Source organism: Lithobates pipiens, unplaced genomic scaffold, assembly GCF_037356315.1.
Source record: "Lithobates pipiens isolate NorthernLeopardFrog02 unplaced genomic scaffold, aLitPip1_a1.2 Scaffold_19, whole genome shotgun sequence".
Lineage (NCBI taxonomy): Eukaryota > Metazoa > Chordata > Amphibia > Anura > Ranidae > Lithobates > Lithobates pipiens.
The window spans coordinates 135,104,968-135,128,963 of NW_027507764.1; the positions used below are offsets into that span (position 1 = coordinate 135,104,968).

Consider the following 23,996-nt stretch of genomic DNA (forward strand, 5'->3'; position numbering starts at 1 on the left):
CGTGTGCATAGGCTTGCACATGCGTGTACGACATTGTGTCGTATGACGCATATGCATGCGTCGTTGTGCAGCTCTTCCCCGCAGGCGCACGGGGAAGTGCCGACGTTGAAGTCTGGTGATTCTCTGACAATAGGGATGCACAGATAGTCCTGTTCATGTCAGTTGGGACAAAGCAGCTGCAAGGACAGATCTGACATCGGTGTGGGTGTAGGTGCATGGCCCCAAACGCAGACAGTGTGAGTTTAGGGACATGCACCCACACGGATCATGTTGGAAGCAGGGGCTGTGTCTGTGCAGCGACTGTGTCCCCATCGACATCAATAGGACTGCCTTCATGGGGATGCATGGAACACCTGGGCAGTTAAAGACAGCCTCACTATAGAATGTGCCATGTGTACAAGCAAGAATGCATGGTAGAGGTGCATTTCTGCCAACCGATGGCTTCCCCCCCAAGAGGTGTGTTTCTGCTAACCGCCTGCAACCCCCCCTTAAGCTGCAATAGGCAGTGGACAGGGTCATTTACTTGCTGTGGCCATAATGTTTCACACTAGCAGCAAAGTTGCGGAATAGGGAGGCGCCACAAAAGTCCTGCAACTGCGTGCAATGCACGTTGTTGCATTGCTTTTGTCAGCAAAAATGGGGTTAAAACAGGTGGTGAGGAGGCATTGCAACACTTCCTCACTGCCTGTCAATAGCCTATGGAGTGTTAAGCTTCAAATGTAAGGGTGTTTTAGATGCTTGTTTACCCTTTCTATGTTTATTTTTGTTTTTTAACAATTTTTATTTTAACTGGTACAGTTTTATTTTTAATATGTACATTCTTTGGGTGGGAAGGGGGCTTTGGAGAGACAGGGGTCTATACAGAACTTTATATTTATTTATTTTTTCAACAGAGGAGGACTGATGACCGTCCCTTTCTCTGCACTCTGAGCTCCTCTGTAGATTAATGAATAGGTGTCTATATAGACACTCCTATCTCAGTCACAAACTGAAGCATAGTAAACATGGTTCGACACTGTAGCTTAAAAAAATAATTTATTTTCTTTTTCACAAATGGAGCTTTCTTTTGGTAGTATTTGATTACCTCTGCGTTATTTTTTGCACTATAAACATAGAGCAACAATTTTGCAAAAATATATATATTTTTTTTAACTTTCTGCTATAATACATTCTCAATAAAAGATTTTTTTTTTACTAGTAATGGCGGTAATCAGTGATTTTTAGCGGGGCTGCGACGTTATTATAAATCTTCTGACACCTGACTTTTTTTGGGAACCAGTGACATTAGTACAGTGATCGGTGCTAAAAATATGCACTGTAACTGCACTAATGACACTGGCAGGGAAGGAGTTAAAGTGGAGTTCCACCCAAAGTGGAACTTTTGCTTATTTGTCTCCTCTCCCCCTCCGGTGCCACAATTGGCACCTTTCAGGGGGGGAGGAGGGACAGGATGCTAAAGACAGGTATCCGGTTCCCACTTCTGGGAGTCTGTGCCATGAGCCAAGATGCCACCGTGAGGCTCCCTCCTCCAACCCCCTTTACAAACTGAAGCATAGTAAACACATTTTAGGTTACTAACTCTGATCTGTTGCTTTTTAGCTGCTAATCAGAACTATTAGGTTGTTCAGTGATTATGAGCTTATAGCAGGAGGAAGACTGTCCGTTCCGTATGGCATATGGACCTGGCCAGCTGGAAACAGTGCTGTAGGTCTGTATGCCGCATGTACCTGGCAGCAAAAGTGTTACATTTTACAGATCACTGGAGAAGAAAAACTGAGGTAATTTTTTTAGACATAACCCTGATTGGGTCCCCTTACACTCATGACGTTGCCATACGCTCATACATGAAACTGAGTTTTGAAAATTCACTTTTACATGTGTCTACCTGCCATCCTTCAAGGGGCCAATTCACCACAGTCGACTCTGGCTGATTACAATACAAAAGCTGCCCAGATGGAGTCCAGATTTACCAAAATGGCAATTGAGAGAGAAGAAGCCTATGCTAGAACCAACTTCAAGGATTGGATATTTTGACAAATCACCCATGTCATAAACAATAGCTTCTGTAAAGAAACCACCACCTGTGTTTTCCACCCGCTATAGTCCACAGCTTTAAGACATAAAACAAATCATCTCTAGATGACCACCTTATCCTATATTGTGACCCCTGATATATAAAAAATATTGAGAAAAGGTGCCAATTTTGTAGCTAGAAAAGCATTAACAATTGGCAACGTGGTCTCTCCCAGTTTAGTTACTTCTAAGAAGGCTATGCACGCTTGGCTACACGATACTGGAATATTTAAATGTGGTATATATATGCCAGTTTCAAGTACCTGGTTGATCCACACAGTATCTTCTCTTGTTCAAATTGCTATTCAACCAATACTAAGGCCAGGTTCACACTATTGCGAATTGGATGGGTGCCAATTGGATCTTCGCATCCAATTTTGCAATAGGAGATAGTTACCGGCTCTATGGAGCCGGTTCACCTATTAGATATGGCTCCGCTGCGAATTTGCGCAGGAGCCCTGTGCGTCTTTTGGTCTGTCTGGCTGAAATCGGACCTAAAACGGTGAACCAGGACACACGGGACCCCTGCTGGGAGCAGCATCAGCATTGGGTGTGAGCCCAGCCTTAACAATTGTTCAGTTTCCATCCAGGTTTATGATCTATCTTATATGTTACGTGTAATATCCAGTACATTGAAAGAACCACAAGACGACTTTGTGATAGGATACAGGACCATATTTCCACTACTAATATTGACACCAGTTTGGCAAGACTGGATTTCACAACTTTAACCACTTGCCGACCGCCGCACGACGATGTACGTCGACAGAATGGCACGGGCAGGCATAAGGGCTTACATGTACGTCCTTGCCTGCCCGCGGGTCGGGGGCCCGATCGGGCCGGTGCCTGCGGCGGTCGGTATTCGTTCGGGAGCGATCCCGGACGAGGGGACGGCCATTCATTCATGGCCACCCCCTCGCGATCGCTCCCGACGAATGAAAATGCTCCGTGACATCACTTCCTCTCCTGTAATGTAAACACAGGAGAGGAAGTGATGTATTCTCTCCTCCGTGTCGGTATTTTTCGTTCCGATACCGAGGAGAGAGGATCGGTGAGTTGCACCAACACGACACTACACAGTAGAACATGCCAGGCACACTCACACCCCCCCCCCGATCACCCCCCCAATTACCCCTGCCCCCCAGTCACAGTGACACCAATGTCATTTTTTTTTTTTTTTTTGCATTGGTGTCATTTGTGACTGTAATAACTGTTAGGGCAGTTAGGGTTAGCCCCCTTTAGTTCTAATGTACCCCCCTAACCCCCCCAATAAAGGTTTAACCCCGTGATCATCCCCCGTCGCCAGTGTCACTAAGGCTGGGTTCACATTGCAGCGGTTTATGAGAATGCAGTGCAAATCACATCCGATCTCTGTGCGATTCGAGTTCAGCCATACAGATAGTATGGCTGAATTCGCATCGCACAGGCACAGAATCGGATCGCATGGGTGTTTACACCATGCGATCCGAGTTTGCAGATCGCACTGTGATATGCGAACTGATCTGGGGGTGTCATTAACATTTCACTGACACTCCCAGCAGTTCGCATAGGGCAGTGTGAACTGCCGCCAGGAGGCATGCGATGCGGGAACCCGCCGCGGATTCGTGGCGTTCCCGCATCGCTCCAGTGTGAACCCAGCCTAATAAGCGATCGTTTTTCTGATCGCTGTATTAGTGTCACAGGTGACGCTAGTTAGGCAGGTAGGTATTTAGGTTCGCCGCAGCTTTTTATAGCGCCAGGGACCCCCATATACTACCGCATAAAGCCCCCTGATTGCCCCCTAGTTAACCCTTTCACCAGTAATCACCATATAACTGTTACAGGTGACGCTGGTTGGTTAGTTATTTTTTTATAGTTTCAGGGCACCCGCCATTTATTACCTAGTCTCACTAGTGTACCCCTAAATTTAGGGGTGTCTACTTTCCAAAATGGGGTCATTTGGGGGGGGTTTGTGCCATCTTGGCATTTTATGGCCTTCAAAACTGTAACGCCCTTAGAAAGCCTGAAGGCGGTGCTTGGTTTTCGGGGCCCCATACGCGGCTAGGCTCCCAAAAAGTCCCACATATGTGGTATCCCCGTACTCAGGAGAAGCAGCAGAATTTATTTTGGGGTGTCATTTCACATATGCCCATGGCATGCGTGAGCAATATATCATTTAGTGACAACTTTGTGAAAAAAAAAAAAAAAAGTTTGTAATTTTCCCGCAACTTGTGGCAAAATATAAACTATTCCATGGACTCAACATGCCTCTCAGCAAATAGCTTGGGGTGTCTACTTTCTAAAATGGGGTCATTTGTGGGGGTTTTGTGCCATCTTGGCATTTTATGGCCTTCAAAACTGTAATAGGTAGTGAGGAGTGAAGTCAAATATTTATGCCCTTAGAAAACCTGAAGGAGGTTCTTGGTTTTCGGGGCGCCGTACGCGGCTAGGCTCCCAAAAAGTCCCACATATGTGGTATCCCCGTACTCAGGAGAAGCAGCAGAATTTATTTTGGGGTGTCATTTCACATATGCCCATAGCATGTGTGAGCAATATATCATTTAGTGACAACTTTGTGTAAAAAAAAAAAAAAAATTTTTTTTTGTCATTATTCAATCGCTTGAGGCAAAAAAATAAAATATTCAATGGGCTCAACATGCCACTTATCAATTTCCTTAGGGTGTCTACTTTCCAAAATGGGGTCATTTGGGGGGGTTTTGTACTGCCCTGCCATTTTAGCACCTCAAGAAATGAGATAGGCAGTCGTAAACTAAAAGCTGCGTAAATTCCAGAAAACGTACCTTAGTTTGTAGATGTGACAACTTTTGCGCAAACCAATAAATATACAATTATTGACTTTTTTTTTACCAAAGACATGTGGCTGAATACATTTTGGCCTAAATGTATGACTAAAATTGAGTTTATTGGATTTTTCTAATAACAAAAAGTAGAAAATATCATTTTTTTTCAAAATTTTCGGTCTTTTTACGTTTATATCGCAAAAAATAAAAACCGCAGAGGCAATCAAATACCATCAAAAGAAAGCTCTTTTTGTGGGAAGAAAAGGACGTAAATTTTGTTTGGGTACAACATTGCATCACCGCGCAATTATCAGTTAAAGCAGCGCAGTGCCAAATTGTAAAAAGACCTCTGGTCATTTACCAGCAAAATGGTCCGGTCTGAAAGTGGTTAATACACAGGTGGGATTTACTAAAACTGGAGCACTCAGAATCTAGTGCAGCTGTGCATGGTAGCCAATCAGCTTCAGACTTCAGCTTATTTAGTTAAGCTTTGACAATAAAACCTGGAAGCTGATTGGTTTTTATGCAGAGCTGCACCAGATTTTGTACACTCCAGTTTTATTAAATCTCCCCCATAGTCTCAGGGTTCAGATTATTGAAAGAGTTGATCATTCTCCCTGGGGCAATAGATTTTCACTCCTTTGCAAAACTGAGGTTTATTGGATTTTTAGACTTGATACCTGGATTCTCAAAGGACTTAATTATGAATGATACATTACCCACTATTAAGAATAACTACTTGCTGACCAGACCTTTTCTGGAACTTTTTGTTTACAAATTTAAATTAGAACCCCGAAACAATAAATTATATATATATATATATATATATATATTCTAATGTGTGTGTGTGTGTGTTAGCAGAGACCCTAAAATGGCGATCATTGCAGTATTTTATGTCGCACTTTATTTGCGCAGCGGTCTTTCAAACGCATTTTTTTGGGAGAAAACATTTTTTTTATATAAAAAAAAAAACTAAACACTAAAGTTAGGCCATTTTTTTTAAATAATGTAAAATATGTTATGCCAAGTAAATAGATACCTAATATGTCATGCTTCAAAATTGCACACGCTCCTGAAATGGTGACAAACTACGTTAATCAGAAATCGGCATAGGCGACGCTTTAAAAAATTGTACTGGTTACCTGTTTAGAGTTACATAGACCTAGTGCTAATATTATTGCTCTCACTCGAATGATCGCATCAGTACCTCACATGTGGAACCCCGTTTACATATGCAAGCGTGACTTTTGTATACGCTCACTTCTGCACGTGAGCAGAGAGATGGGGCACTTTAATTATATATTTGTTCTAATTTATTTTACTTTTCATTTTTAAACTGTCCTTTTTTTTTTAAACATCCCTTGTAATATAAATAAGAATGACACCCAAGATCTCTCATTTACCTTCTAAAAGCAAAAAAATAAATTTTGACATTAAGGGAAAAAAATCTGTCTATCTGCCTGAGAACCATAAGTGACGGAGGTTTCTCCAGTCCTCCAAGGACATAGAGCTGAGTGGGGCCTTGTACTTGCTTGACTTCCTGTCTAGCCATTGACCACACCAGATCGTTTCTGGGTTTACCGATAGCTCCGGTAAGCTTGGAAATTACCGTAAAGTTGGGGGCACCTCTCACACCGCTTATAAAAGTGATTCAGTGGTGAATCCGCCACTGGGACCACTTTTATCTTACAGAGAATCGCCCACAGTAATTGATACCAGGGTTATGGTAACTAGCTGCTTCTATAAAATTGGTATTTAACGTCAAAGTAATGATGTATATTTACTGTGGGTGGTCGGTGGATAATTTAAAATCCCCTGCTTCCCCCTTTTTCAATTTTTTTTCTTTTACTTTTTCCTTTTCAACTCCTTTCCCTTCAGTGTGTATTGATTTTCACAGTTATTTTATTTTGTTTATTTACTTATTTATTTTTGCTTCTGAAGGAGCAGAGAAGTTCTGCCACCATGGTTTGTTTTCCACTGTGGACAGCTCCTGAAGTAAAGGCAGGGCGGACTGCTTCTGCTGCCACAGACGTGTATAGCTATGGAATGACTTTGCTATGGGTATGTCTGTTTCCCACATGATCAGAATGTTTGGCATTTAAAATATTACATTTATATTATGTGCTGTATATAATATGTCTTTTGTTATCCAGTTGATATACTTTATCACGTATATATTGGTAGGGATCATCATGATACAAATTGAATTAAAGTAGAACTTTTGGCAGAAAATTAAGTCCTGATCACTTCAGACGGGCCTCTGTAAAACATTAAAAAATAAGTGCATATACTGTTTAAAGTTCAGTAACGCACTGTCTCACCCTGTTTTGCACATGCTCAGTTGCTCTCTATTTTCAACGCTGAGCTTAAAATCAGTGAGTCTCTAGGGGCTAATCTACTGACAGCTTTGATGCCGAGGGGAGGGGATAAAGCATTAGGAATAAAATGGACTGTGCCGAGGAAATGCAGACTAGAAAGAGAACTAAAAAAAGCAGGAGAGGTGACAGGACAAATGCTGCTGCCAGGATGACACATTTTTTTTTAAATGTACAACGATGCTGTTTTTATCTTCCTGATATTCTGTCCTTTCTCCCCTAGCAGCACCATTCTTTGAGACTGAGCACTGTAGAACTTCTGTCAGCCTTTTCCTGACCCATGACATACAATCAGGGCTAGAAATGCACACATTTTAACTACAGAAAATGGCATTCATTTTTTATGACCAAGGAGAGAGTTTTTTTTTAGTAAGGAAGTGACTGCTCTGGACTTCAACAAAATTGCAGCCCCCAAAAAGAAGACACAGGAGCAATGCTGTAAGCAATTTACAGCACACACAAATTTTGGTAGAATAATAAAGTAATGTGGAATGTAAGCTCTTTTGTTAAAGAACATTGTTAAGGCTAAAGTTTTGAGAAATATAGATAACTTTTAAGCAGAAAACCTAAGGACCTTAAGTGAGATATGGCAGAGCTAGTGCATTAACAGTATTTGCAGTTGTGTTTTTGTCTATTACCAACCACCACTAAGTATTTCAACCCTTTCCTAAATCTCTGTAGCCTTATTGCTACTATATATTTCTTGTTCAGACAAAAAGACCTGTGGTACAAGCCATCTCTGAGGAAGTCTTTTTCATAAACTGGAACTTAGTGCCTGTAGAAGGAATTCATAGTAGACCCCATGGTCCTCCTACTTTTCTGTAAAAAAAAAAAAATCACATACTTCTATTCATAATATATTTAGTTTAAAATGACAAACATTTTCTCTTTATCTGCAGCTCTGCATTGGTACCAAAGATATTCCGACCAATCGAGATGGAACTCCTGATCTAAACAGGATTGATGTGGTATGTTTTTTTTTCTTTTTAAAATTTGAAGTACTTGTTTTAGTCACATATACCTGTAAACCCCAAAAATATAAGAAAGCAGTTTGCCAAGCCAACACTGCATGCACTAGAGCTCATAGTATGGTTTGTGCACAGGGGAAAATTAGTTTTCTTTATCATAACACATGGTTAATGCCATGAAGGGCTGAAAAACATCATGGGTAGTGTTTTATTCTTTGAATTTCCTTTGTTGCTTTTCCTATGATGGGCCGTTTGTATTATGCCCATGTCCATAGATTAATCAAAATTCAGCCTGTTCAGCAGAGACTGGCTGAAATTTGATCCATGTGTGACCATTGGCACTGAACAGAAGTTTATCTAAGTCTTTCCCAAAACCCTCTTCCCAGTAAAGGAGCGCCCTCACGCCTACGAGTGGTCTGTTGGCTTCTATTCAGACCTGTTTATGGTGCAAAAACCAACCCAACAGGGTTATTCATCCTAGCTTGGGACTAAAATTCCTAAGCAAATGCCTTAGAATTTCACATGGAATCTGCAGGGTCAGTAATTACCTCTCTGAGATGAAAGGAATACTTTAATAGTGAATAAATGACTAATATCCCTCTGAAGAATGAAACAAACACTCTAAAGAGCCAGCTCGTTGACGACTATAAATAAAAGATCAGTATTCAATAACACAAAAGGTCCTCTGAAAAGTGAACCCAATGCAAAACATTAGTCCTCTGAAGTGTGAGTTCAAAACTGTATAAGCAGGATATCTTGATAAGTCCACTCTAAATGTGTATCCGCCACAAACACAAAACTTTGAGGCTTACCAGAGCATATGCGACCTCCACATGGGAAATGAAATGGCTCTTTTGTCAAGCAAGATGCTCCTTTGCACTGTGGTACATAGGAGAATCACTCACCTTCCAATCTCTCACTTTGCACTCAGTAGCAGTATCATACATGTGATAAAATGCAAATAATGCTTCCTGTAGTGTATAACTGATTAATATATTTAGTAGAAACAATAGGAGACCCCACGTGAAATAATAGTCCTCTAAATAGTAAATTTAATAGATTAGGTGGAAAGGTAATTTTGTGAATCCACAATCACTACGTGTCCTCAGAGACTGAGTACTCTGGGGCTGACCAGAGCATATGCAACCTCCATACGAGATATAAACAGCGTTTGTATTAAGCAACAATCCATCAGCATCATACATGTAATGAAATGCAAATACCACTTTCCATAGTGTAAATCTGATTACGACATTTGTTAAAAACACTTGTAAACAAATGGTTTGAAAAGCAGCATATAAAATCACATAGCCCAAAATCCTCAGCAATGCGCACACGTGTAGTAACATCACGGCTTCAAGCTTTTCCCAACATGTTTCGTCAAAAATTATGTATCAGTTTACCTTTACCCCTAAGGATGTCATTTTTGACAAAACATGTTGGGTGAAGCTAAACTCTTTAGAGTGTTGGTTCACCCTACTGAGGGATATGAGTCATACTATTTACCATTGAGCTCGCTCTTCATAGATTCATTTCACTTTTCAGAGGTCTGTCTTTTTTTGTATTTCTTTTCCTCTCCGTTTAGTTTTGTTACTTAGTGCTGCACTTAATCATATGTTGATAAGGACAGATGCCAGTCTTGGAAGTTGAGGAGGAGTATTTCAGTCTCTTGTGATCCAGGGAACATAGTCAACAAAGGAAGTCAAGCTCCCCATCAAAATCCTGGCGCTCAAATCAACAAAGTTGACTTTTCACCATTTGATCCCTTTTCACTAGGAACACCCAATCAATGTGTATTTAGCAAGCCACAGCTGTGGCCTACATCCATCACACGGGGGAAAGTGGACCCAGAGCCTTGTAGTCAGAAAAACATTGTCCAGCATTCTCTGCTGTCCACATCCCCGAAGTGAACAATTAGAAGGTGGATCACCTCAGTAGTTACTGCCAATCAAGGTCATAGGGGCCCTTCACCTTGATATCTTTAGCCTGATATGTCAGGCTCTGGATGTGGGCATCATGGCCTCCAGATTAAACACCAAGTTACCTCTATTTGTAGCCAGAATCAATTATCTTTTAGCACTGACATCAGATACTATGGTAATTCTAGTGTTCATTCTGCCTCACCTGCGCCTCAAATTAAATCGAGACAAGAAACCAGTGCCTCTCTCTGCACTAAATTTTACCAAAAGAACCTGGTGCGCACACATACTCAGACTGCTAGGAGACCACCCCAGCAGGCCAGACCTGCTGTCTCTTGGCCCTGTAGTCCATCCTTTGTCTCAATCTCTAGCTTTAAAGCGGAGCTCCACCCTAAAGTGGAGCTTCCGCTCATTGGAACCCTCCCCCCCCTCCGCCGCCACAATTGGCACCTTTCAGGGGGGAGGGGGGTACAGGTACCTGTACAGTACAGGTATCTGCACCCACTTCCGGCATAGATATCTGCAGAAGCTACGCCCCTTTCCGCAGAATCTACGCCCCTTTCCGAAGGTCCCCCGCTGTCTGCTGGGAAACACAGATCCCAGAGACAGCGGGGACCATCCTTATTGCGCGACTCGCGCATGCGCAATAGGGAACCGGGAAATGAAGCCGCCAGGCTCCACTTCCTGATTCCCATACCCAAGATGGCGGCGGCAGCACCCGAGAGACGATCAGGAGATCGGCTTCGGGTGCCGACATCGCGGGCGCGCTGGGCGGGTAAGTGTCATTATTTTAAAAGTCAGCAGCTGCAGTATTTGTAGCTGCTGGCTTTTAAAAAAAAAAAACGGCGGACTCCCGCTTTAATGGCAAAACTGTATAAGCTCAGGTCTTTAAAGTCAGATAAGTCTCTGTCATCCCTACCTTGCTAAAAGCAAGAAAAGACACTTCTGCAAAGATCTTCTATTATATTGGGAAATCCTTCTTTGCCAGGTGTGAACAAAGGTTCTTCAACCCCAGAGAATAATTTTTGCCACAAATTCTGGCTTTCCTACAATCAGACTTGGACTCTGAAAGGAGAGGTTTCTGTCTTGTCAACTTTTTTTCCAGAAGCCTTTAGCCTCGCTCTCCTTTGTTCTTGTATACAGCTCCCTTGCAACACCCTGATCTTCCTTGGACTTTAATCTTGTTCTCTGCTCTGCATAAACCACTCTTTGAAACCATCAGGTAATTTAACTTAGATGTTCTCTCCTGCTAAGTAGCTTTCTTGGTTGCTTTCACATCTGTTAGACATGTTTCTAAGCTATTGGCACTTTCCTAAGGAACCTTTCCTTCTTTCCTAAGGTCTTTCACCTCAGTGAAGACATTGTACAAGAAATTGCTGTTTACTGCCTGGATGTATTTAGAGCCATCAGAATCCACCTCAAAGCTACCGCTTCTATCAGAAAAAACAGACTTCCTATACATTCTTAGGACCTTTGCTAAATTCCTTTTGTGTGTGTGTATTCCAATAGGAGATTTCCTTGGTCTATACAACAAAAAGTGAGAAGAAATCGCTCCACAGGGAGGTTGTCACCAAAATTGGTGCCCTTATTCATTTGTCCTAACCACCCCCTCAGACAGCTCAAATTGTATTTTTCCTTCACTTTCCGTCCCAGTGCAAATGGTAACCAGAAAAATTGAGTAGGTATATCTTCCCAGTGGGGACACACAGCAACATATACTTGGCACGGGTTGTAACCCCTACCCACTTTATCCAAAAGTAATACAGATACACTTTAACTAGTTCCCACTTTAGAGATGTCTGTTATGTCCAAAGAGTGCACAGGTTGAGACTGGCTCATGGTCCTGTGTTGTCAGCTAGAGTCGAGGACAAGGAAGAGACATTGAGGGTCTAATGGACCCCTGATTTCTCCAAAAAGAGTGTCTGTCACCTGCCCAATGCTTGCTAGCTCCTATATTTTAGCAATAAAGTTGAGTAAAAATAGTGCAAAGAATAAAATAATTAATAAAAAAAATTCAAAGCACACTTATTATCTTGCCCATTCATTGCACATAAAAAAGTGGTGTGTGTGTCTGTAAACTGTTGGGGCACATGTTGGCCTTTACTGTAAATGTGGGAGTCATTTACAGTTAACTCTAAACTGATGACCTGTGAAGGCATGTTTCACCATTCTGCCTGAGCACGTGGTTCTGAGAACTGACACATGTATCCAGTTACTGAACACAACCTCATCTTTTATTTTGTATCAGAATTATATTGTTTGTGTGCACTAAAATTGTGTGTATTCTTTCTTGATAAACAGTTGTGCAGCATAAGAGTTGCAACTATCATCCTTTTATTCTTGTATGTCATCTTCATCCTGCCCCCCATTTGCAGATATCATGGGGCCTTTTTTTATTTTACTGATTCTATGCTGTCAGAAAATGTATTACTTGCTGGTCTATTACAAACACTGAAAATTACAAAATGTGAAAATGTTTCCCCATAAAAAAAAAGCACAATTTAAAATTTACAAAAATGTATTAACTGGTTACAGTTTTAATATTTAATAGCATTTTAGCAGGAATTTTGTAAGTTGTGTTTGTGTCTGCTAATGAATAGTGTATAGCGAAAATTTAGTTTTGATAAATATTTGCGCAAATATCACAGGGCCTAAAAAATCTATAGCACCTTTTTTTTTTTCATATCCTGCTCACACCCATGCTTTTAGAAAATGAAAAGTATTAATTTGGGGTAGCACGTGGCTCTTACTACTTCTGAAAGTGATTAAATAGAAAGGAAAAAAATCCAAAAATGGTCTTGCACCGGAGCTTAAAAGTGGAGTAGCTCTCCACAAATTGCTCTAGAAGGGAAGTGGTTAAAACAGAAAAAATAACTTTTAAAACCGTAAAATGTAATTTATGTACTCAGATTCAGTATTGTACTTATATTTTCTTTTTCATACATCATGGGACACAGAGAGAGTTAAGCTAATATTCATTACCTGCTGGTTATACTTCATCTCCAGGTGAATGGACACTGGTAGACCAAAGGTCTTTAGACAGGAAGTGATCCCCTATATAACCCCTCCCATACAGGAAGTACTTCAGTTTTTTTTACCAGTGTCTGCAAGGTGGATGGGCACGTTTGTTTGAGCTCTCTGAGCTCTGGGTCTCTAGTCCCACAAACTGTTCTTAACTGCTTGCTGACCGCCTCACGCTGATATACGTCGGCAGAAGGGCTCATACAGCCAGAATCACGTACCCGCGGCAAGCTCCGTGAGTCGGGTCGCTGGTCCCGAGCACTAGATGGCTGCGGGGATACCTGCGATCGCCTCACGGGGAGGAAGAATGGGGAGATGCTAATGTAAACAAGCATCTCCCCGTTCTGCCTAGTGACAGTGTCACTGATCTCTGCTCCCTGTAATCGAGAGCAGAGATCAGTGTAGCCACACCCCCCACAGTTCTAAATGCCCCAGGACACACTTAACCCCTTCACTGCCTCCTAGCGGTTAACCCCTTCACTGCCAGTGTCATTTACACAGCAATCTGTGCATTTATATAGCACTGATAATGGTCCCAAAAATGTCCGCCATAATGTCGAGTCACAATAAAAATCGCTGCCATTACTAGTAAAAAAAAATGTAATAAAAATGGCATAAAACTATCCCCAATATTTTGTAAAAGCTACAACTTTTGCGCAAACCAATCAAACGCTTATTGCATTTTTTTTTTTTTTTTTACCAAAACTATGTAGAAGAATACGCATCAGCCTAAACTAAGGGAAAACATTTTTTATATATATATTTTTGGGGGATATTTATTATAGCAAAATGTTAAAAAGTGTTGTTTTTTTTTCAAAATTGTCACCCTTTTTTTTGTTTATAGCGCAAAAAAAAAACCGCACTGGTGATCAAATACCACCAAAAGAAAGCTCTATTTGTGGAGAAAAAAAGTATGTAAATTTTGTTTGGGAGCCACGTCGCATGACCGCGCAATTGTCAGTTAAAGCGATGCAGGGCCAAATCGCAAAAAGTGCTCTGGTCAGGAAGGGGGTAAATTCTTCTGGGGGCTGAAGTGGTTAAATCAAGGGATTGACCAATCGGATACATTTAACACAGGCTCTATATGCTTTGATATATGGTACCCGAGCCTCGCAAAGAAGACTGTAGATCCTGCAAGGTTTTGCCTGTAATGCGACCTCCGGGAGCTGGACCTTGCGAAGTGGAATCCTGGACACCACAGTGCTAAGGCATTCCTGCAGGGTGATGTACAGGTCCAAGGGAGTGGACCCTAAACATGAAAAGGGTACCCAGTGACAGGAGCCCACCGTGATGGGTGAAGATTGGGCTTCGGCTAGTTTCTAAGCTGCCCTGTGCCAGGATGTGTGGTGTCCCAGTTATGGTAACAATCAGTCAAGCCAGCTAGAGGCTGGACACCTATGTGCGGTGACCATACGGGGTAGTTTTGGGCTAGCTGTGTGTGTTTTGCAAAGTGTACTTTTTTTTGCTTGTGTCTGGCTGTTTCTTGTATATATAATGGAGCACAATGGTGCACCATTTCACCTTGGTTTGCCATGGCGCACGTTCATTCGCAAGAGTGCTGCTGTGCTCGGCAGTTCAGCGAACGTGGCTTCGCGATGCCGCACATGCGCCGTAGCCTTTATCTGGGCGCACAAAGATTTGCGTCGTACACGAATACAGCAACGCCTGTTCGGCGCGAGCACGCATGCACAGAACTTTCCGGCGCACAGCCAGCCTATTTAAGCTGTTTATGCCAAGCATGCAGTGTTTGCAGAAGGCAACTGTGGGACACAGAGCAGGCTCTGAACCAGGCACTTGCAGCAGTTAATTTCTCCTTACCCGGGTCACGTGAGTCACCTGGTGTTGCTTAGCAGGATTGTTGCATAGTCTCTCTTCTGAGTTGTGTTAATACTACACCCAGGTACTTTTTTTGTGGCTTGTAAATGTATTCAAAAAAGAGGAGCGGCACTAACACTATAGGGAAGGGCACACCTATGTCGTCAGTAATTCCTGATGACCCTTGTCATATCCGTAGTGTTGTGTTGTATCCCCTGAAGGACCAGAGGCTTCCGGGCAATCTGAACCGCTGCGCCTATCTGGTATTGTGCCTACAGTCAATTCTGCTGCTTCAACCTTTATCACCAAGGTTGAACTGTCCTCGGCCCTAGCCGGGTTAGATTGCTAGCATAATTGCCTCCATCCTGCAGGGTGGCAAGAAGTGTGACGGATCCCCCTCCCCTAGTTTCTAGCAGGAATGAGTTGAGGATGGGGGAAGAGTTAAAAGCTCAGGATTCTGTAGAGGGCTTGGCGGATGAGTCTGCTTCTGAGCAATCTGGACAAGAAGATATCCAGTTGATGTCTGCCTCTCAGTCGCAGAGGCTTTTGATCCAGATTCTTACCGAGATAGTTCATTCTGCCTTTAACCACTTTCAGACCGGACCATTTTACTGGTCAATGACCAGAGGTCTTTTTACAATTTGGCACTGCGCTGCATTAAATGGTAATTGCGCGGTCATGCAATGTTGTACCCAAACAAAATTTGCGTCCTATTTTTCCCACAAATAGAGCTTTCTTTTAAAGGTATTTGACTCTGCGATTTTTCTTTTTTGCGATATAAACGTAAAAAGACTGAAAATTTTGAAAAAAAAAAATGATATTTTCTACTTTTTGTTATTAGAAAAATCCAATAAACTAAATTTTAGTCATACATTTAGGCCAAAATGTATTCAGCCACATGTCTTTGGTAAAAAAAAAAAAAGTCAATAAGTGTATATTTATTGGTTTGCGCAAAAGTTTTCATGTCTACAAACTAAGGTACATTTTCTGGAATTTACGCAGCTTTTAGTTTGTCATTTCTTGAGGTGCTAAAATGGCAGGGCAGTACAAAACCCCCCCAAATGACCCCATTTTGGAAAGTAGACACCCTAAGGAAATTGATAAGAGGCATGTTGAGCCCATTGCATATTTTATTTTTTTGCCTCAAGCGATTGAATAATGACAAAAAAAAAATTTTTTTTTTTACACCAAGTTGTCACTAAATGATATATTGCTCACACATGCCAAGGTTATATGTGGAATTGTACCCCAAAATACATTCTGCTGCTTCTCCTGAGTACGGGGATACCACATGTGGTCGACTTTTTGGAAGCCTAGCCGCGTACGGGGCCCCGAAAGCCAAGCACCGCCTTCAGGATTTCTAATGGCATACATTTGTAATTTTCACTCCTCACTACCTATTACAGTTTTGAAGGCCATAAAATGCCAAGATGGCACAAAACCCCCCCAAATGACCCCATTTTAGAAAGTAGACACCCCAAGCTATTTGCTGAGAGGCATGTTGAGTCCATGGAATATTTTATATTTTGCCACAAGTTGTGGGAAAATTACAAACTTTTTATTTTTTTTCACGAAGTTGTCACTAAATGATATATTGCTCACACATGCTATGGGCATATGTGAAATGACACCCCAAAATAAATTCTGCTGCTTCTCCTGAGTATGGGGATACCACATGTGTGGGATTTTTTGGGAGCCTAGCTGCGTACGGGGCCCCGAAAGCCAAGCAGGCCTTCTAAGGTCGTATGCAGGGTCTCCACAAGGACGACAGAGTTCATTGTCTGCAGTTATGTGTTTAGTGTTTTGTAAGTGACGGTGATCGATCGATACTGCACTTGGGTGGGCTGGGCTTGGCGGAGGGGCTAAACGCAGGTGCTAGCAGGTATCTGGGCTGATCCCGCTAACAATGCGTTTTTGGGAAACCTAAACTGCTGGCGACGCTAATATAGATCTGATCAGATCAGATATTGATCTGTTCAGATACTATATTACTAAGGGAGTTGTATGCTTTGCGCGTGGGTGTTAGCGGTACTGGCACTAACCTAACGCTGCCTGGGGCGACGCAGACCCTCAAACTTATATCACCTGCCGGGTGACCAGGGGGGTTAAACCTTTATTAGGTAATCAATAGCGGGTCCCCTGAAACTATAAAAAAATAACCAACCAACCAGCGTCACCTGTAACAGTTATATGGTGATCACTGGTGAAAGGGTTAACTAGGGGGCAATCAGGGGGCTTTATGCGGTAGTATATGGGGGTCCCTGACGCTATAAAAAGCTGCGGCGAACCTAAATATCTACCTGCCTAACTAGCGTCACCTGTGACACTAATACAGCGATCAGAAAACCGATTGCTTATTAGTGACACTGGCGACGGGTGGTGATCACGGGGGTTAAACCTTTATTGGGGGGGTTAGGGGGGTATCCTAGACCTAAAGGGGGCTAACCCTAAATGCCCTAACAGTTATTGCAGTCACAAATGACACCAATGCAATAATAATTTTTTTTAAAAATGCAATTGGTGTCACTGTGACTGGGGGTGCAGGGGTGATTGGGGGGGTGAAGGGGGGTGAAAGTGTGCCTGGCATGTTCTACTGTTAGTGTAGTGTGTTGGTGCAACTCACTGATCATCTCTCCTCGGTGCCGGAACGAAAAAGACCGACACGAGGAGAGATTACATCACTTCCTCTGCCTGTGTTTACAATACAGAAGAGGAAGTGATGTAGGGGAAGCATTCCATTCGTCAGGAGCGATCGCGAGGGGGTGGCCATGAATGAATGGCCGCCCCCTCATCCCGGATCGCTCCTGCACGGAATCCGACCGCCGCTGGCACCGGGGGGGCCCGGTTGGGCCCCCCACCCGCGGGAAGGCATGGACGTACCTGTACGCCAATATGCCTGCCCGTGCCATTCTGCCGACGTACATCGGCGTGCGGCGGTCTGCAAGTGGTTAAGATGCCTCTTACAGAGGTTACTGAGCTAACTGGTGCTCTTTGGGGTCCTTGAGGCCACACAGGCTTTCCCCTTACACCCTCTGTTGGAACAGGTGGTGTATGCTGATTGGGAACATCCTAACAGTATTTTTGTTCCTCCTAAGAGGTTTTCCCTTTTACATCCCATGGATGAAAAGTTTAAGAAGTGGAGCGTGCCAGCTGTAGATGCAGCAGTCTCTTCCTTAAATAAGAACTTGACTTGTCCGGTAGACGCACAGGGCTTGAAAGACCCTGTTGACAAGAAATTGGAGTCATTATTAAAGGCTTCTTTTTTCTTTGGCAAGTTCAGCTATTCAGCCAGCTGTTGCAGCAATTGGTATCTGCCAGTGCATAAAGGATCAGGTCAGACTGCCTGACAGGCCTAACCGGGAGGATGATCTGGCTGAAAAGACAGATATTCCTTGAGCGCTGTTTTGCTATTGACGCCTTAAAGGATTCAATACAGCAAGTTTCTCGTTTGGATCTCGTCTGTACATATGCGCAGACTTTTCTGGCTTAAGAACTGGTCAGCCAAGCTTCTTAGTAAAAAGTTATTTGCAGGTTTCCCCTTTCATGGGGAACGTTTCTTTGGTGATCATTTGGACAACAGTTCTCTACTTTCTGTAAAGAAAAGCACCAGGCTTCCCTCGTTTAAAACCTCGGACTGCTTCCTCAAGTGTCTCAGTGCCAAGGCAGTTCTGTCGCCAACAGGGCACTAGAGCCAGGGGCAAGCTGCAAAACCAGGGACAGAAAAAGCCCTGGGTCCAAAACTTCTAAACTTAGTACCAAGCCATCCTTTTGAGGGGGCGCCCCCACTCTATCAGGTGGGGGAAGGCTGCTGCACTCGGCAGACATTTGGAGAACAATAGTTCCAGAACGTGTGGGTCAGCGAAACTATATCTCCTGGTTACAAGCTGGAGTTGCGGGGGGGTTCCCACTCAGAGGTTTCTTTTACTGCATCAAGGAGTGATTGTAGAGGTTCCTGTATCCGAAAGAGGCGCTGGGTTTTAGACAAACCAGTTTACGTTTCAAAAACCAAATGGGGACAAAAGTCCTATTTTGGACCCAAGATCCCTGAACCAGTATCTGTTAATCTAGTTCTTTTGGATGGAGTCTGTCTGCTCAGTGGTAGCCTCACTCCAGATGGGAGACTTTCTAACCTCCATTGTTATAAAAGACGTGTATTTATACGTACCTATCTTTCAGACTCATCAGAGGTTCCTGCGATTTGCAGTAGAGGAACGTCATTTTCAGTTTGTGGCTTTACCCTTTGGGCTTGCCACAGCTCCCTGGGTGTTCACAAAGGTCCTAGCACCAGTACTGGGTCTTTTAAGGGCCCAAGGGATCTTGGTGCTCGGGTATCTGGACAACCTCCTGCTCAGAGACCACTCACTATAGGCTCTAGAACAGAGCATAATATGCACAGTGTGGTATTTGGAAAGCTTAGGCTGGATCATAAATACCAAAAAGTCAGCTTTGAGACCAGCTAAAAGTCTAAAATATTTAGGTCTGATCCTAGATATGGTCCACGTAAAGGGTATTTTTGCCACCCGTAAGGATCTGTGCCCTAAAAAGATCAGGTGCATTGCATAAGGGGCACCAGATAAGACAACCCTCCATTCGGCCTATGTATGAGTCTTCTAGGGAGGATGGGCCCCTATGCCCAATTTCATTCCAGGCCTTTACAACAAGACATTTTGGCTTGGAACAGGAGAGGACAAGCCCTGGATTATCCAATGTTCTTATCACCTCGGGTACGCTTAAGCCTAAACTGGTGGTTGCAGGATCAGAACCTGCAAAAGAGATGATCTTCCTTCCTGGTAACTTAGAGAGTACTGACTACAGATGCTAGTCTCTCACGCTGGGGAGCGACCCTAGAAGGGCTCATAGCTCAGGGTAAATGGTTAAGGAAAAAACAGATACTGCCCATCCACGTCCTGGACTTAAGTGCAGTACGACTGGCCTTAGGGTCCTGGACGGTGGAGCTTCAGGACTGCCCTATCAGGGTTCAATCTGACAATGCCACTGCAGTGGCCTATATAAACCACCAAGGCAGTACCAGGAGTCATTCAGCTCTAAAGGAGGTTGACCACATACTAGTCTGGGCAGAGGAACATGTGCCGATTCTATTGGCAGTCCATATCATGGAAGTAGAGAACTGTAAGGCAGATTATCTAATTCGCCAGCAGATCTGCCTGGGGGAATGGTCCCTATAGCCAGGGGTGTTCCAGGAAATTTGCCAGCATTAGAGGTTGACACACTGGTACCCAGGTTCAAGAACAAGTTTACAGCCGTTTGTGTCCAGAACAAGAGATCCTCCGGCAATCGGAGCAGATGCTCTGGTAGTTCCATGGAGCCAGTACTTCCTGGTTTGTTTTCCCTCCAATCCTTCTCCTTCAACATTTGTTGCGCAGGATTTCGAAGAGAGGGGGTTCCAGTCATTCTGGTGGCACCAGCCTGGCCCAGACTTGTGAGACTGACAATAGACAATGTCCTATATTCCACCCCAATCTACAGTCTCTAAATTTGACAGCATAGCTATTGAAGCCAGGGTGTTAAAGTACCGTGGCATCTTGGGACCAGTGGTGTCTACCTTGGTGAATGCTAGAAAAGCTGTCACTAGGAAGATTTATCATAAGGTCTGGAAGACTTGTATTGCTTGGTGTGAAGCCAAAAAATGTAATCCTCGGAAATACGTGATTGGGAGAATTCTCTTTTCTACAGTCGGCTGTGGAAATCAGATTGGCTTTGAGTACAATCGGAGGTTAGATTTCAGCCCTATTAGTATTCTTCCAAAGACCTCTTTTAGCCTCCCATTTGCTGGTCTGAACCTTTATGCAGGGGACAACTCATTTTCTTCCCCCCATTAGGTCATCTATGTATCCTTGGAACTTGAATTTGGTGCTGTCTGTGTTACAGAAACAACCATTTGAACCTATCAAGGAAATTCCATTAGACTTGCTCTCATGCAAGCTAGCCTTCCTGATGACCTGATGACCATCACCTCGGCTGGAAGGTTGTTAGAGTTGTCGGCCCTTTCGTGCAGGGAACCATAGATGATCCTTCACCACAACAAGGTCTTGTTTCGACCTGTTCCATCCCTTTTGCCAAAAGTGGTGTCAGCCTTTCATTTAAATCAGGACGTTATTTTGCCTCCTTTTTTCTCTCAGCCTTGTTCGGCAGAAGAGAGATGACTGCATTCCTTGGACTTTGTGCAGTCGAGGTTTATTTGTCTAGATCTGCGGAGACTCAAACTCCTTTTTTTGTTTTAACAAAAGGACCCAAGTAGAGGCAGGCAGCTTCCACTGCCAGTTGGGTCTGTCAATTGGTCATTCAGGCCTACAGTCTGAAACAATAAAGCTCCTCCCTTTAGGGTGAGAGCTTATTCTACCAGGGGTGTAGGAACCTCCATCAGCTCTCTGGCTCAGATTTGTAAGGCTGCTACCTGGTCTTCAGTACATACGTTCACAAAAGTTTATCAAGTGGATGTTCGAGCAGCCGAGGATTCGGCTTTCGGCCGCAGTGTACTGCAGGCTCCCGTATAAGATCTGATGGCTATTGCCTATTGTTTGGCAGGTTCTCTCCCTCCCCTCAAGGCTATTGCTCTGGGACGTCCCAGTAGGTAATAAATATTAGCCTAACTCTGTGTCCTATGATGTATGAAAAAGAAAATAGAATTTTTTAATCATATCTTAGCTGTAAAATCCTTTTATTTGAGTACATTATGGGACACCGATCCCCTCCCCTCATTTTAGGATTCAGTGCTTGCTCCAAAACTGAAGTACTTCCGGTATGGGAGGGGTTATATAGGGGATCACTTCCTGCCTAAAGACCTTTGGTCTACCAGTATCCATTCACCTGGAGATGTATAACCAGTAGGTAATGAATATTAGCCTAGTTCTATGTCCCATGATGTACTCAAAGAAATGGATTTTACAGGAAAGTATGATGAAAAAATAAAAAAAAATTCAGTAATGGACATCTTTTAATGTGCATCCTATGAGATTAGCAATATTATTTGTGGCTTATTCTTCATTGCCTTCACCCCTTTCAGGATCTCAAAGCAAAAAGTCTTCTATCCAGATTACTTTGTTGTGACGATCGCATGGAGGCCAAGCAAATCCAAACTCATGACTATTTTCTGATTGCTGAAGTTAACAATACTGCAGACGATGCAGACAATACTGTTTTGTCTGATGAAGAAGCATTTGATGAGAATGTACCAGCTGACCTTGCTTACTGAATCCAATGATTGTGACAGAATCACTTTTTTTGTTGAGAAGTAAAGAAAAAAAATTGCATCTGTTTATGCAGCACATTGTGAAAGGCCTTAAGTATGTTCAGGTGGCTACTAAATAACTTACTGTTTTGTTAATGGTTTATAAATAGTTATATCATTTTCTGTCTTTTTTTTGCTAAGTCATACTGACTATTTTGACTCAACAATTAGTAATGGCATAAAGAGTTTCAACATTACTTTCTTGTGCTGTTCATTTTTATTGTAGTCTTTAACCATTTCAGCCTCGGAAGGATTTACCCTCTTAATGACCAGGAAATTTTTTGCGATGCGGCAATGCGTCGCTTTAACTGACAATTACGCAGATGTGCCACGATGTACCAAAACAAAATGAACGTCTTTTTTTTTTTTTTTTTTTTTTTTTTTAACCACAACTAGAGCTTTCTTTTGGTGGTATTTTATCAGCTCTGTGATTTTTTATTTTTTTTTGCGCTATAAACAAAGTACAATTCTGAAAAAAAAAACTTTTTGCTGTAAAATGTATCCAATAAAAAATATGTAAAAAATCGAATTTCTTCAGGATCCTTTGAGAAAGTCACGTGACGGTGATGATACGCGTGAGGGAGAGGAGCCTGTGACACTCCACGATAGAGCTTGGCAGTGCAGGTGCTGCAGACTCAAGCGGTGTGATCTGATCTGACCATTGGTTCTCTGAGAAGCGCTCTGTATATTTCAAACACATGAGTGTTTTTTTTTCGCTGATCCTTCTTGAGACGCTCTGAGAAGGGGATACACAAGTTGGAGATATCAGCAGTGTCTTTTTAAGGGACCGGATTGATGATTTTGTTTGCAAGAACGTATGATCTCCCTAAAAAGAGATCTTGTCATCTGGTAAGCCTCACTGAATCTGGTGGTGGAGGAATTCCTTCAATTAGAGTATATTGATTGGTTTGCGCAAAAGTTATCGCTTCTGCAAACTATGAGATAGATTTAGCGTTTTTTAGCGGGACTCCGACATTGCAGCGGACAAATTGAACACTAAGTGACACTTTTTGGGGACCAGTGACAATGCAAAAAAAAATGTACTGTCAGTATACATGACACTGGCGGGGAAGGGGTTAACGGGCAATCAAAGGGTTAAATGTGTTTCCTGGGAGCGCTTTCTAAGACCCCATTTACACTGAGCTGCGTCAGCGGTAAAGCGGTGTTATTCGTTCGCTAGGGGGGCGGTTTTAACACCCCACTAGCGGCCAAAAGGGAGTTCTATACACCCGCAGCGACACTTTGCAGGCAGTATAGCATCGCTGCCCCATTGTTTTCAATGGGGAGGAGCGGTGTATTCACTGCTCCTCTACCGCTGCAAAGAAGCTGCTGGCAGGACGTTTTGTGATGCCCTGCCAGCGCAGCGCCCCAGTGTGAAAGCACTTGTTCTTTCACTCTGGGTTTGCACCTGAGGCTTTTTTCAGGTGCTAACTGTTTGGGGGATGCTGACACTAGACAAAGATCTGTGATTCCTACTAATCGAGAACACAGCTCTCTCTCCCTGTCTGACATACTGCCTAGTTTACATAGGCAGACCACTGTTCTGTTATTCCCGAGAATTATCAATGGGCTGCCAGCGGCTCGTGCCCCTGGCCTTGGAGCACGGACTACTTTTGGATACGCCCTGCCGCAGAATATATGCGGTGGATGGTCCAGAACTAGTTAAAGAAAAGCCAGATCAAGGTCACTGAGACAATTGAAACAACTTTTTTAAAGCTGGAATTAAGGCAGAAAAAAAATATTTACACAAGTACAGTGTTTTTCAAAAGTGTTCACTCCCACCTCCGCCCCAGGGG

The 23,996-nt window shown here is 43.0% G+C and overlaps 1 protein-coding gene across 1 annotated transcript in view; it reads left to right on the plus strand.

The window, feature by feature from the left end:
* Positions 1-22,397, plus strand: part of STK31 (serine/threonine kinase 31) — a 661,901-nt gene extending 639,504 nt beyond the window's left edge. Inside the window, exons 22-24 of the mRNA XM_077491295.1 lie at positions 6,795-6,914; positions 8,128-8,196; positions 21,976-22,397. Coding sequence (XP_077347421.1) covers positions 6,795-6,914; positions 8,128-8,196; positions 21,976-22,164 — 378 coding nt within the window. The 3' untranslated portion in view covers positions 22,165-22,397. The remainder of the gene's footprint in view (positions 1-6,794; positions 6,915-8,127; positions 8,197-21,975) is intronic.
* The last annotated feature ends 1,599 nt before the right edge of the window (positions 22,398-23,996 follow it).